This window comes from Pantherophis guttatus, chromosome 4 (assembly GCF_059756535.1).
Source record: "Pantherophis guttatus breed Tessera chromosome 4, ASM5975653v1, whole genome shotgun sequence".
NCBI lineage: Eukaryota > Metazoa > Chordata > Lepidosauria > Squamata > Colubridae > Pantherophis > Pantherophis guttatus.
In genome coordinates, this window is record NC_142066.1 from 49,860,279 (window position 1) to 49,873,077 (window position 12,799).

Consider the following 12,799-nt stretch of genomic DNA (forward strand, 5'->3'; position numbering starts at 1 on the left):
TGAGTTTTATTGACCTAAAATAGTAGCTCTCAATTCTCCCAAAGAAAGCTTAGACTATTCCTTAGTGGCATGCAAGGTAATAACCAACCTCCTCTTTCCTTCATTTCCAACCCCAACTCACCTCACTGTTCAGGAAACAGTAGAAAACAGAGACAAAAAAGCCCTGGATGGAGAAGAAAAAAGATGATGGAATCAATTACCATTTAGAGAAGAGAAACAAATTGCCATGATCCCCCCACCCACCCAGGCTTTCTACAAAACAGATTAAATGATTAATGTCTTTCAACAGACACATACCCTGTTTCCCCCAAAATAAGACATCCCCTGATAATAAGACCAATCAAGCTTTTGAGTGCATGGCAATGAGGCCAAGCGCTTATTTCAGGGTTCAAAAGGGTATTGTTTTCAGGGAAACACGGTACTAGCATTCATGTCTCTAATCTAAAAATCAGCTCTACAACATGACTTGTCTTCTGTCTATTACAGTGGTGAAATCCAAATTGTTTTACTGCCGGTTCTGTGGGCATGGCTTGGTGGGCATGGCAGGGGAAGGATACTGCAAAATCCCCATTGCCTTCCCACTCCTGGGGGAAGGATATTGGAAAATCTCCATTCCCACCCCATTCTGGGACCAGCCAGAGGTGGTATTTGCCAGTTCTCCAAACTATTCAAAATTTCCGCTACCAGTTCTCCAGAACCTGTCAGAACCTGCTGGATTTAACCCCTGGACTATTATCTAACAGAATAGCAGTCTTTCAAGTGCTGGATTCTCCTTGCTTGCACATTGGCAATCTCTGAATTTTCTACATTTATCAGAAGATTTGGACTAGAGATACAACATATCCCTCCCAGTGTTGTACAAGAAAACGGACTGTGGTTAACTCAAAGAATGGGATTCATTCTTCCCATGTTTAATAACTGAATTTGTAACAAAAATACACACCTGAGGCCTCCAGTGCCTTGAACACAACCTGCAAAGTGGTTTCTCACCATTGAAAATTTCGCTGAATTGAAATTTTAATGTCATAAAGAATATCATTCAATTCTTGGAGAGTTTTCAACTATTCGCATTTTTTAAATGTAGTTACATTTAAATTAAATACAAATTCAAACACGTTTAGCTTTTGGCTCTGTCAACCTTTTAGCAAGTGGCCCTCCTTCAATTATGCTGATGTGCTTTCCCCCCATTTCTTGAAGCAGGAGGAAAGTGTGAAAAACACTGCTACACAACTAGGAAAGGTGGTGGAGCAGCATGTTAAATAACTACATAAAATATCTTTAATATAAGATATTCATATACCTTATATATAACATCACTGAAAAATCAGATCTATATTAATGCCATGTTTCCAACCTCAATTCTAACTCATTTCAGCTCTGAGTTTTGTGAGGTTCTGCCTACCTGGAAGGACTCCAAAAGGGAGTTGAAGTAAATGAAGACTATCCTGGATATTTCATCTTCTCCAGGGTTAACGAAGAAAAGCATGTAGGTTATTCCTAATAATGGAAGGAGCACAAGGGTGGCCTTCACCGCTTTCCTGAAGAAAGAGGATACGTATTACCATCCAGACTATAACGAATAGAATGGAATGGAATGGAATCAGTAGTGGGTTGCCCCCGGTTCACACCGGTTCTATAGAACTGGTAGTAAAACTGGTGCCCACTGACCCTGACATCATCAAAACAGTTCTGTGCCATGTGCAGAAGCTTCTGCGCTTGCGCAGAAGAGTGCACAAGCAAAGCAAGTGTGCACGCATGACCCCGTTGCGAACCTGTAGTAAAGATAAGTAGAACCCACCCCTGAATGGAATGGAATGGAATGGAATGGAATAGAATAGAATAGAATAGAATAGAATAGAATAGAATAGAATAGAATAGAATAGAATAGAATAGAATAGAATAGAATAGAATATTATCACTTTAAATGTACACTAATCAGCATACATTAAAATGAAATTTCATTACATTCAGCTCCCAAAAGATAATCGTTATGCATATACCCACATCAGGGGTGGGCTCTAATTGGCTTTACTACCGGTTCTCTTTGTGTGTGTGCTTCACCGCGCACATGCTCGGTTCGCTCGCAGGTACATCAAACTTGCGCTTTGTGCAAGCACATTGCGAATCTGCCCAGCTGAGGTGCGGCAATCCGCTCTGCCGCACTTCTCAGCTGGGCGAAAAAAGCAGACATATAAGGTCAGAATAAGGCGGGGGGGCGGGAGGGCCCAGCTCCCAAAGACAGAGAAATGGTTCGGTGATGTCATATCGTCACTGCTACCGGCTCTCGCAAACCGGGTCGAACCGGGAGGAACCCACCACTGACCCACATACATACACATATATGACACAGAAACATCAAGAGTCTAGTTCAAATGTATATATGGTGAAAAAAAGAATCCTGTGAGTTTACAAGAATGGCATGTTACAGAATCTGGTAGTCTTACTATAGATACTATATCGAAACCTCCTCTCAGAGAAGAGCAATAGGAAACAGACTGTGAAGTGGGTGTGTAGGGCCTCTAATAATGCTTAGAGCTCTAAGCACATAGCACTTATAAGATTCCCTGAATAACAGGAAGCGAGCTGTCTATAATCTTCTCGGCTGTCCTTACCACTCTCTGTATGGACCTTCTATCTGAGGCACTGCTGCCACAAAATCAAACAATGATGCAATTTGTTAAAACGCTTTCAATCGTGCCTCTGCAACAAGTGGCCAGAACATAAGGAGAAAGATGTGCTCTCCTCATCCGACGCAGGAAATGTAAACGCTGGTTGTATGCTTCACTAAAGATAACACATGAAGAGACCAAATCAGATTGTTATTTATCTGCACCCACAGATACGTGAGTTGGTTTCCACCCAATAAAACTTGAATTGACCTAGTACTGAATCCTACTTCAGTGCTGGCAATGAGCCATTATTCTCTATCCTCTCAGAACAGTAGATTAGTAAGGGTGTTGGTTTGGTATGTTTTCTCCCAAATAACGCTGTTGCCCTCCCATTTACTCTGCTGACTTTCCTCTCCTGCATCCCCTCTTGAAGCAGCTATTTTAGTCATCTTCTTGGTTTTCTTTTTAGGACAGGCCTTCTTACAACTCTCTCTCTACTTTTCCCTCTTGCACTGCTCCTTCCCATCTAGGTTAATACCTGTACTGGATGGTCTCTGAGGTAGTCGAAGCCCGAAGCTTGGTCATCAGGATTCTGACAATATTGAATAAAAAAATAAAATTGATCTGAAACAGAAACAGAAATCAATTTGAAACTGATAAAATAATCGGGGAGGGAGAGTTTTATATCAAGAAGTGTGTAGCATAAATTAAAGTTATCTCCTAAATGAATCCATTATAGAGGCTACAAGAGTTGGAATAGTATCGAAACATCATTATCCTGTTCTTACTTGTACTATATATCATTTTTATGTTGCTTATTAATCCTTGCATTTTTCCCCCAGCAAGCCATTTAGGATTAGGTACAAAATGCTAAAAAAAAAAAAAAAAAAAAAAAAAAGACAATCTCAACATCCCCGTTTTTCAAAATAGCAGCATGTTATTTATAGAAGATGTTCTGAAAATGGGAAGATTTAGAGAAGCTTAGAAAAGTTTTTTTCATTATTGCAGTGCAACCATTTCATCAGATTACATTACTTATTAGCCTCATATAATGGACTCAGATACATCTCAGATTCAAGGTGTAAAGTTCAGGAACAGTCAAATAATAAGTTACTGATTGAATTCTTATTTAAACCATGGGCTTTCTGAACATCTGATACCCAACAATACACATACACACACATCTTCAAGCTGTAATGGCTCCATATCAATCTGCATGGTAACCAATGAGTCTTCTCATAGTATATATTTAATATCCTATGGGGATCCTCACTTGAGCATTCCCATTTGCTCAGTTAATCCTTGTTCCATCCTGTTACTATCATATATTTATACCAGTATATAGATTTAAGAAATGCAGCCTAGTTTCCAACTCTCAGAGAATGTACACAGCATATCTTGAAAATACATTTTTATATATTGTTTTAAAGTTTCCAATGTAGTAGCAAAATGCACTTTTTAATTTTAATTTTTCAGGCTACTTCATTCTCTGCCACTGGGAGGAGCTATTTTCTCAACTATTTAAAGCAAGAAGGAGGTAGATTTTATTTGTCAGGAATTTATCAAAGGTATTCTTCCCTTGGGAGTGTTTTGATATAAAATTCGAAAATTCAGTTTGTTACTTACTGACCAACCAACTGTTACTAACCAATAGAAAACAAGAGGCATCTGTTCAATTCAACATTGCCTCCATTCCCTGGTTATATTGTTAGGCTGGTATTTGTGCTAACGTCAGACAGAATACTATTGTCTATTATTGTATTAACTGTTATTTACTTTCTAACATTATACTGATTTTCATTCATTTATTTTATTATACATCTGCCTTCTCTCCGTCAATGATTCTAGCTTACAACTAGATAAAAACAATATATAATATTAAAATGATAAATATTAACATTAAAATAGATAAGATAACTAAGGAAGGAACCAGTATATAACAGGGTGGAAGTGAAGTTTTTTTAAAAAAAGATCCATTAACCATCTCTGTATGGAATGCCCCCATATGGAGATGGGATATTAAAACTCCAAACCAATCTTAGACTTATCTATATTAATTCAATATTATGCAATAACATTCATATATTTCTTTCTTTTAAGTGCCCCCTCCCCCTGCCTGAGTCTTTAGCACATCATCATTACTGTACTTCTTTGTTGTGCATTTATGAGTATGCAATAGAACAAAAGGTGAACTGACTGTTTTTATTAGTATCAACTTGAGCATAGAACAAAAAGTTTATTGTGTGTGCCTTCAGTCCTTATATAAGAAAATTTTAACTATATCTTTTTAAGCTTTAAGAATTCAATATAAGCAGTAAATAACAAGGCAAGTTTTGGGGTATAGAAAGTTTTAAATAGATTAAGGGCTCAAAGAATGTTTGAATATTTTATTTTGAATATTAAGAGTTTGAAATTAATTTTAAAGAATAAATGCATAAATATTTTCAGTATTGGTGATATAACATAATAAGCAACTTATAACAGCATTCAGAAAATTTGTTGAGGAATGGCAACTGGACTTTGAATCAACATTTTTAGTTAGATTGTATTTTTAATGAACATCCTGTTCCTAGAAAAAGTTGTTACACCAGAAGAGGCTGATTTGGGGGGGGGGGAAAGGGGGGAAGGAAAACAATTATCTGACATGATTATGAAGAACAACATGAACAGGAATTTATCACTGGATATGTAAAAAAAATGGATCGCTAGAAATTAAGAAGAAAATAAAAATATTTTTATTAAAAATAATAAAGGTCCAGAGAATAATTGGAATAATTTGTTCCTGCTTGAATTTACAAAAAGATTTGTTACAGTTTTGAAGAAATTAGAGACAAGGGATAATGATCATTCAAATGGATTAAAGAACAAGATGATTTTATGTAAAAATAAGGTTTATAAAGTTGGCTTATTTGATTAGTGTTAAAATGGGATATGTTGTTACTTGGAGATGTTATTTCTGGAGTTGTTGACATCTGGACTGGAAAAGATGTCCATTCTGATTTTCTTACAGAATTTTATGCTTGTTAACTAATGTGATTACTTTAGAGATCTGTTTTGACTTCTTCTGATACCTGGATTTGCCTATAGTTAACAGCGGAGGTATGGGGTGAAGAGGTTTATATATCTGTTAACTAGGAGGAGATTGTGAAATTGTTTATATTTGTCATGATGAGGGTGGGAAGTTACTTTCTAAGATTCTTTTCTTTTTCTTTTCTGTCTATTTTTTTCTTTCTTGCACCTTTATTTTTCAATCTTTCTTTGTCTTTTTAGTTTGCATTATCTTTTATTATTGTACTTAGACCTCTTAATAAAAATATTATTTTAAAAGAAGCCAACATATTTTACAGAAAACACTCTTTCTCCATAACATGAGCAGTTTATTTTTTTTGTTAAATACCAGCTTCCTCAGAGCAGAAAGCTTATAACAACCAGTGCCAACTGGGGTGACAAAGAGTATCCATATGTTGCCCTATGAGTAATATGAACAACTCTGTGAGCAAGAAGCCAAGCAGACTAAGTGAAGAGTGTTGAATATTGCATGAATGGCACAAGAAGTGAACCATGAATAAATTATTTTATTTAGAAAGAGAGGGATATAAGAAAATTGGTATTTACCAAAGGTTGAACCTATACTCCCTTTTGGATAGTAATGGTACGTTGTTTGTAATATGTTCAATTCAGTGGTAGATGGCCCCCGGTTCGGACCAGTTCACAAGAACCGGTAGCCGGGAGGCTCCACCCACCACCCCAGATGTCATCATAGGTGATCTGCGCATATGCAGAAGCTTGGTGCGCGCACGAGCAAAGTGAGCATGCATGCGCAATCCCGTTGCGAACCAGTAGTAAAGGTAAGTAGAACCCACCCCTGGTTCAATTCCTAATAGAGTCAGAGAGTTAAACAAGTTGAATTTAATTGCACCTGTTCCCCTCTTGTGTTATTGATTTCTATAAACAACAACACATGTATCAGTTGTCGGGGTCTTTTGTCAGGGGTTTTATGCTACCCTGTTGCCCCTAAGGAAGTGGGTCATATCTTATTATTGATCTAACCTTGTTCTGTACAAGAACTGTCTTTTATTCTAGGCAGCAAAATGACATATCTGGTCATAAGTCTAAAAACTGTCAAACAGATTATGAAGATTAGAAAAAGATTACAATCTTATCCCCTATTTCAAACAGCTGACTAAACTTCAGACTAAACTGAGGAAAACCTAGTGATGAGAATGTCTAGTGTCTTTTATCCTCTGCATCATCTATGAATATGATACAAAATTCTTGGCACAGTTTTAGAACTGGTTCTTTATCATTTTGGTCATGTTAAAGAACAATATACAAGTAGCTCCTGGGTCTCTTCTTTATATTACATTGAATGACCTGACCGAAGCAGGATAAAATACCTGGGTCATATGTAGTGCTAAATTCTGGGTTAACGCCATGTATAAAAGCTGAATGGAGAATTGAAATCTTAGGCAATATTCTAACCTATTCCCTTTCTTCTTCCCATGAGAAAGTATTAAATCAGCATTCTCTTGTCTACATAGGAAGCAGAAGATCAGTGCCTAAAGCAATACATTCTCAATTGTTTAGTATATTTTAAACCATACCTTCTGCTTTATATAGAACACCAAACCATTGGGGATTATGGAAGCTATAGGCCCCTATTTAAATAGCTTTCATTTGAGGAAAGTTGCTTTGAAGAATGGAATTAAAACAACTTTGGACTGAAAGACCTTCCTGAGATAGATTGCTGTAATTTCTAGTTGAGGATCTTGTGTCCTCTTGCCTCTATCAATTCAAGTATAATTTAATACTCAGATTCGGAAACAATAATGACCACAGTTCACAGAGAGCACAAACAATTGCAATATCTCTGTATGCTTGGCATCAGCCTCTAACAATACAATCACTTCCCACTTTCTCCCCAGGACTCTGCATTGATCAAGGTTGCAACAGAGATATGGTTAGGTTAATAAGGCAGTGGCTATTATCCTCATCAAAGAACATTATTAGCAGGCTTGCTGGGAATGGGGAATGTGTGTGAAGTATGCTGCGTTCAATTGATACAATGGTGATAGGATGAGAGAAATTGGCAGGGAAGTACAGCAACAGGACAAAAATGGAGTGGAAAGAGGAGGAGTGGGAAGAAAGAAGGAGTAAAAGAAAACTGTAATTCAAGGGACATGTCACTCTTTTGTTGTTACTTTAAGATAGCAAAATGTGACACTGCTTTGGAGGAGTGTAACCCTTACTCCTGCAACCCTTGTCTTATGGAAATGATTACCCACAAGGAAAGAAATCCTTGGACTTTTTCAGTTCTCCTTTTTTCCATGACTGAAAAAATAGTTTGGTATTTTTAGTGAACAAGTGGCTTCCAATAAAAATTTTAGTGCTCACTTTGTTTCTCGCCCAACCTACTGACACTAATAAAATTAGGTCTCTCTGTCATGAGAGCAAAAAGGAAGGAAGAAAAGCAACCTGAGAATAACTCCTTAATGCAAAGCAAGTCAAAATATTATTTTTCCAGTATGAAAGTGTAAAGAATTACATTCAGGACAACCAGAGGCATAGCAGAACAGGGTTAAAACTTTTCAGAGCTGAACAAAAGAGAAAAATTAGTTTGCACATTTTTCTGCTACTAATAATTAATTGATCCTGCCAGATCTCTTTTTTTCATTCATAATTACTGCATTGGGAATGCTCTTCTCTTTTGCCTCTGGTCACCCTGGAAAATCTTGGCGTTATATAGGAGGGGGCTTCCATTCTTACCAGCAGCACCAGTATCATTGGACCTTGATAGATGTAATCAGTGAAAACTCCTGCACGCTTCCCAAACCAGCACCTGCAAGTTAAAACACAAACAGATAAATCAGTGTTTTTAAAACTTGGCACTTTTAAGATATGGGGACTCCAATGGGCAGTTGGTGGGCAGTTCTGGGAATTGAAGTCCACACATGTTAAAGTTGCCAAGTTTTAAAAACATTGAGATAAATAATGTTTGAGGGCTTGACTTTAAATATACATGAAGCAGAGCTAGAGTTCAAGACCCAAATCCATATTTTGTTTCAGCTATTTATTTTATTTATTTGTTTAAATTTCTATACCGCCCTTCTCCAAATAGGACTCAGGGCGGTGCACAGCCTAAGTAAAAACAAAGCATACAAAATTTAAAAAACAGTATTAAAATAATTAAATATTCTGGCCGTAAATTAAAACAACCCAATTTAAAATCAATTTAAAATTTAGCTCAAGCCAGCCCAGCTAGTTGAAATAAATAGGTTTTCAGGGCCCGACGAAAAATCCGGAGGTCTGTTATTATACGTAACTCTGGGGGAAGGTTATTCCAGAGGCTGGGCACCGTCACAGAGAAGGCTCTCCCCCTGGGGGTCGCCAGCCGACATTGTCTGGCGGACGGCACCCTGAGGAGGCCCACTCTGTGCGAGCGTACTGGCCGGTGGGAGGCTATTGGTGGCAGTAGGCGGTCTCGTAAGTACCCCGGCCCTAAGCCATGGAGCGCTTTAAAGGTGGTCACCAACACCTTGAAGCGCACCCGGAAGACCACCGGGAGCCAGTGCAGCTCGCGCAGGAGAGGTATCACATGGGAGCGCCTCGTCGCCCCCATAATCCCCCACGCGGCCACGTTCTGGACCAGCTGGAGCCTCCGGGTGCACCCCAGGGGGAGCCCCATGTAGAGAGCTATGTGAAATAATAATACTTACAACCTGTCCAATAGTATAAAAAGAAAAACTCTCTGTTTGGGGTGCCTTTTGATGTTCAACAATTAGCCCCTCTCCAGAGAAGCAAGGCAAAGAAAAATAACTTTTGATTAATTCATAGTTTACTGACAGCTCTACTCCAAAGTCATAGTTTGCCCTAGGAGAGAATTTCATTATAGTCCAGAATATTTTTTATTTTTAAATCAATAATTTTATTTTTGTAACAAAACAATATTCAATCTTCAAAAAAACTTTAGAAAAATTAAATACAGTCTATTCACCACCTTGATTTATTTATAAACAAGGTTAAAGTGAAAAAGAAATCAAGTAAAATATGAATTAAGGAGCAAAGTCTACCTTATATTTTATGTTTATTAGTAGACACTGGCTTACCAATAAATTCTTATGTGTGATAAAATATTTCTTTTCTTAGTTTATATTAAAAGCTAAGCACTTCCAACTGCTGAACCTTTCAAGCATGGCAACTTCTCCCCCACTAAATCTTTTTGAAATCACAGGAAAACATCCTGTATTGTTGTAAAGTACATGTTGTAAAGTACACAGCAAGAAAAATAATATCTGCTGAGAATAAAGTACATCATTAGCCAAAAAGGACATTTGGAATGCTGAGATGATGTGCTCAGGTAGAGATCAATTTCTGGTTGAAATCTTTTTTTCCTTCTAGTAGATGAGATGTAGCCAGTCAAAAAGCACTCATCTACCAAAAAGTAAACTAGAGAAGTAGTTTCCAAACAGACCTTTCATTCCCCAGGTCATCATTTCTTTTGAAGGTCCCAAAAACATTCGTATCACTTCTATTTTCTAAGAATGCTTTATGGGACCATCTGCTAAATAAAGATGTTTGTTTGGCCTGGATCCAGCAGCACCAAGATAACCTATGGAAATATATTTGCCTTTTTCAATGTATAATATTCTACACTGTCCCATTTTACTTTCACTGGGGGTAGGTTATTCCTACTGAAACGGTTAACGGAACTATCCATCCTATTTTGATAAGCAAAACTTCCAATAAATTCTGTAGAGGTCAAATCACATAATTAAATATGGGTTAAAATACTTTTAGCTGCCAATGCCTGTGTTTTTTCTTTGGACTGTATTATGGAGGAGGGGGAGCAATATTAACTCACCTTTTCCTGTGGCCTCCAATTCTTACATATTAATCAGATCCTTTACGCCTGCAGTTTCTCAAGCACTCACACAAATGAAGTTTGCTAGCCAATGTCTTCAAAGTGCCTATGTTTGCATTTGCTGTGCCTTTGCAGAGAAAGTTGCATACCTTTTATCCCAAAAGAGGACTGCTTTTTAAGAATCTTGCAGCTGATTACAAGACTGTAACCTGGTTTAGCCATGACCTCAGTTAGGACTTAGCATGGAAATGAAAACCAGGGCTGGCAATTAAGGTAAAAGGTGGCAGCCTGAAATCAATCCTGTTTGTCTGCTTGATTAATTATTATGGAATAGGCTTGCCAGGAGGCTGCTAAGTCTGCCATTATCAAATCCTTGGGAATGGAGGGCCAAGGGCACAGGGAAAACACCTTATCTGCTCTTGTTAAATTAGAATATTGTCTAAAATGAACGGAGTCTCCCCTTTTGAGTTTCATTAGAGGTACTTGGTCTGCCTGGTCTGTTATTCTCTTTCTGGATAAATTCTAGTTTGTGATTGAATGATATACTTTTTTTTTTCCAAAAGATTTGTTCAGTTTTCATTAACCATTCCACTTTTGCTAGCCACAGTCACAAAGAACCTCACAGCACCTTGAAACTTGACCAACTGTGCAAGCCCTAATAATAAAGGCTGAATTAGATTGGGATATTGAAGCTCCGGGCTTACATCCTTATAGGTTTTTTAAAAGCAGCAGCAGCAGGGTGTATAATTAACAGCGAAGGAGAAAAGAAGTTAGATTTACGCCATGATATTTGAAGTGAAGAAAAGATTGACCCTTCCTTGCCTGTATCATTTTTGCCCTTCAGGGAAAACACAATACAGTGTCTCAAGCTTATTTGTTTTAATGGGACCAGAATCTTGCTTTGCTACAATAAACGAAGATTTATAAGATTACGGTCCTGAATTTGGAAAGATAAGGAACTACATATTTGAGCTAAAACAACCCCAGAGGCAACAAATCAAGTATCTTTAGAAAATCTGAACTGCAATTTCTATAATCCCCTACTATTAGCAATGCAGGTTGAAGCTGATAAGTTGCAGTTCTAAAGAGTAGATTTCCTATTCCACCACATGGCTTATGCCATAGATCACAGGTGTCACGTTGCCTTTATGAGATATATTGCAACGTTTTTTCTTTTGTGGAGCTGGGTTGGGCATGGCATGTGGGTGACGCATCCGGCCTGTGGGCCGCCAGTTTGACACCCCTGCAAGATGTTGCTATTTCTCCTCTACTGCCATCTTAAAAGAGGCAAAGTACTAAAGAGTACTAGAATATACTAGATACTTATTTGTATCTAATATTTGTGATATATTTGTGATATTCACAGATAGGGTTACAGCTGTGTTATGTATCAGAAAGCTGAAGGAAGTGGAGAAAATATTAGTGGGTTAATATATGTTGTATATTATGATGCATAATTCTTTATTTATACAGCAAATTTGCAATATGGATTGGGGTGAGAAGTAGCAACTTGATTTATTATGTGCCATCAAATCAATATCAACTCAGAGCAACTACATCAAGAGTTTCTCTACAGGATAATCTGTCTGTAACATATTCCTTCAGGTCTTCCATTGATACACCTATTGTCTCTGTAAATTAGTCCATCCACCATGATATTCAACTTTTCCATGAGAGCTACTATAGATCTTTGCATAATGTGTCCAAATGTATAAGAAATTGAGCCTAAATCATGAGTGAAAATCCATTTGTTTGTTTTCTTGGCTGTCTATGGTATTCTCAAAAGTCTTCTTCAACATCAGAGTTCAAAAACATCAATACTTTTCATATTCTGTTTCTTCAATGTAGCAACTGAAAAGACCTATGAAATAGCTTTAATAGAGCAAAATATTTTTTTCAAATAGAGATTATACTCCCTGCTACACCTGAACATAATAATCATACAGTGGAAATTCCTCTTTCTACATAACTTGAAAAAGGAATTCCTTAAATGTTTTTGTATTTACTTTGCATTATTTTAATGTTCAGTTTGTTGTTTTATCTTGTATACTGTAAAATTTTATTGTATGCTGTAAAAATTTATTGTATTTTTAACTGATTAACTGTAAACCAATTATAATTCTTTTAAAAGAAGATGGTGTGGTATAATCGTTAGGACATTGCACTAGAACCAGGGCAATCAAGTTCAAATCCATTCTTATGAATGAAAATTCACTAGGTAAATTGCAGTATGTCCCTTACTGTCAGCTCAGCCTACCTCACAGGGTTGTTCCTATGTGGACAAAATGATGGGAGATCTCTATGTAAGCTACCTTCATCTCTTGGCTCT

The 12,799-nt window shown here is 37.2% G+C and overlaps 1 protein-coding gene across 1 annotated transcript in view; it reads right to left on the minus strand.

The window, feature by feature from the left end:
• Positions 1–12,799, minus strand: part of LOC117664611 (corticotropin-releasing hormone receptor 1) — a 91,843-nt gene that overhangs the window by 2,619 nt on the left and 76,425 nt on the right. The window contains exons 9-12 of the mRNA XM_034415711.2: positions 8,376–8,448; positions 3,148–3,233; positions 1,403–1,538; positions 122–163 (exon numbers count right to left, since the gene is read on the minus strand). Coding sequence (XP_034271602.1) covers positions 122–163; positions 1,403–1,538; positions 3,148–3,233; positions 8,376–8,448 — 337 coding nt within the window. The remainder of the gene's footprint in view (positions 1–121; positions 164–1,402; positions 1,539–3,147; positions 3,234–8,375; positions 8,449–12,799) is intronic.